The 1,824-nt window shown below is 35.0% G+C and overlaps 2 protein-coding genes across 5 annotated transcripts in view; one reads left to right on the plus strand and one right to left on the minus strand.

Annotated features, from left to right (window-relative positions):
* The window catches only part of LOC106874805 (uncharacterized), a 19,670-nt gene that overhangs the window by 13,684 nt on the left and 4,162 nt on the right, over nucleotides 1-1,824 (minus strand). Inside the window, exon 1 of one of the 4 annotated variants that reach the window (XM_052973978.1) lies at nucleotides 1,728-1,817. The exons of 2 other annotated variants lie outside the window; for them this stretch is intronic. Coding sequence is in view for 1 of the 2 variants with exons in the window: in XM_052973976.1 (XP_052829936.1) it covers nucleotides 964-1,000 (37 nt within the window). In the remaining variant the exon portion in view is untranslated. Of the gene's footprint in view, nucleotides 1-963; nucleotides 1,698-1,727; nucleotides 1,818-1,824 lie in introns of those variants that run through there. One more of the 4 variants, XM_052973976.1, reaches the window with a different exon arrangement.
* LOC106874803 (coiled-coil domain-containing protein 113) overlaps nucleotides 1-1,824 on the plus strand; it is a 22,551-nt gene that overhangs the window by 1,526 nt on the left and 19,201 nt on the right. The window lies entirely within an intron of this gene.

Below are 1,824 nucleotides of genomic sequence, written 5' to 3' on the forward strand. Positions count from 1 at the left end.
CGAATCTTGAAATTAAAAAAAATAAATTGTGATGTGTTTCAGTATGTATGTGTGCGCGCCCACCAATTTTTTTTTATCATAATCTACACTATCCCAAAGGTATTTGTAAAAAATTTCATTTAAAATTACCCATTTTTCTGGAAATTATGAAGAAACAAACTTGATTCAGGTGAATTATCTGAAACTTCTTTCCAACAAGGAAATAAATTTTTATGACTAATTCTGATATAATTGTAATCAGTAATTGTTCATTTAAAAAAAAATCTACACCATCTGGAAGGTATACGAAAAAAAATTCCGTTGAAAAATATCAATTTTTGTGGGAGTAATGAGGAAGCCAATTGTGACCAGTAGACACACATTTCTGTAGTTTCGCCATTAAATTTAGGTCCCTGCAGGTGCTTTAGAATTAACGTTTCATTTAATAAATATGTCGTAATTTAAAAAAAAATATTTCGGAAATATACTTAGCATGCACGTGATTTGGCGAAAGTAATGAATACGTACACCCGGTGTTTCGGAATAGGGTTTTTGTTAGGCCGAAAACACCTCCGCCAGTTATTTTATCTGAGACTGTGTTGAAACTAAATCAATTACAACTTGAAAGACACACGTAAAAACTGTTAACAGGGTGAAGTCAACCACGGGTATAATGTTTTAAACGAAATGATCAGTTTCTTTTTTCTTGTGTGTGCGTGTTTTTGAATAGCTAAATATGTCTTAAATGTGTTGTAAAATGGAAGTGACCTGAGACCTTTTGGAAATAAAGAAAATTCACTATAAGTGTGTTGGAAAGTTTTAAATAAAGTTTAGCAATATATACAAATGGGAAAACCAGTGTAAGGGACAGGTTAATTAATAACCGTAGTGACAAAGTAAAATTTAAAACAAAGCGGGACGGAAGATATTGTGGGAAAGTGAAGAAAATAATGAATTTATATATAAGAATACAAATATACATACGAGTAAACCTCGATCTCTTGCCCACCAGAAATAACATCCAAATCTTGCCCCAAATTACACAGTACCGAATAAAAAAAAATAATAAAATGCGTAAGGACACAAAAATGCAATATGGTCGTATTAGGAACGCTTAAGTTTGCTTGATCAGAACAGATAAGGGTCGAATAACAATAATGATTACGCATATGCACATATACGTGTACACATTAGCACTGGGAGAATGTGAATTGAAAGAGGATTGTGTAGCTTAAAAGTTCATTTTGCAAACATGTAATGGAAAGACCCCCGCCATTTTCTCGCATATTATTGGTTTTCTAAATGTTTTTTTTGGTCAAAAACCCACGTTTTCTGATACAGAGATTCCGGAAAATTGCCAAAAATTGGAATTTTGAAATAGCGGAATTCTAGGAATAGCTATTCAAAAACTCAGCCTAACTTTTTTTCTGTCTTCTCATTAATAAAAAGAAAAGGGTGGGGTTGAAAATATTTCCTTAGTATACATCATCATCATCATCATCATCAACATCGTTTAACGTCCGCTTTCCATGCTAGCATGGGTTGGACGATTTGACTGAGGACTGGTGAACCAGATGGCTACACCAGCCTCCAATCTGATATGGCAGAGTTTCTACAGCTGGATGCCAGACAGCTGCTCTGGCAATGATCATGCTCGGATAGTGCTGTTAGTGCTCCACTGGCACAGGTGCCGGTCATTGAATATGGTTCATCGAATATGGTTCAATTACGATTTCGATTTCACTTGCCTCAACAGGTATTCGCAAGCAGAGTTTAGTGTCCAATGAAGAAGTTGGCATGGGTGCCAGTCGTCGAATTTGGTTCGATTTCAGTTTCACTTGCCTT

The sequence above is a fragment of the Octopus bimaculoides genome, chromosome 17, assembly GCF_001194135.2.
Source record: "Octopus bimaculoides isolate UCB-OBI-ISO-001 chromosome 17, ASM119413v2, whole genome shotgun sequence".
In the NCBI taxonomy this organism is placed as follows: Eukaryota; Metazoa; Mollusca; class Cephalopoda; order Octopoda; family Octopodidae; genus Octopus; species Octopus bimaculoides.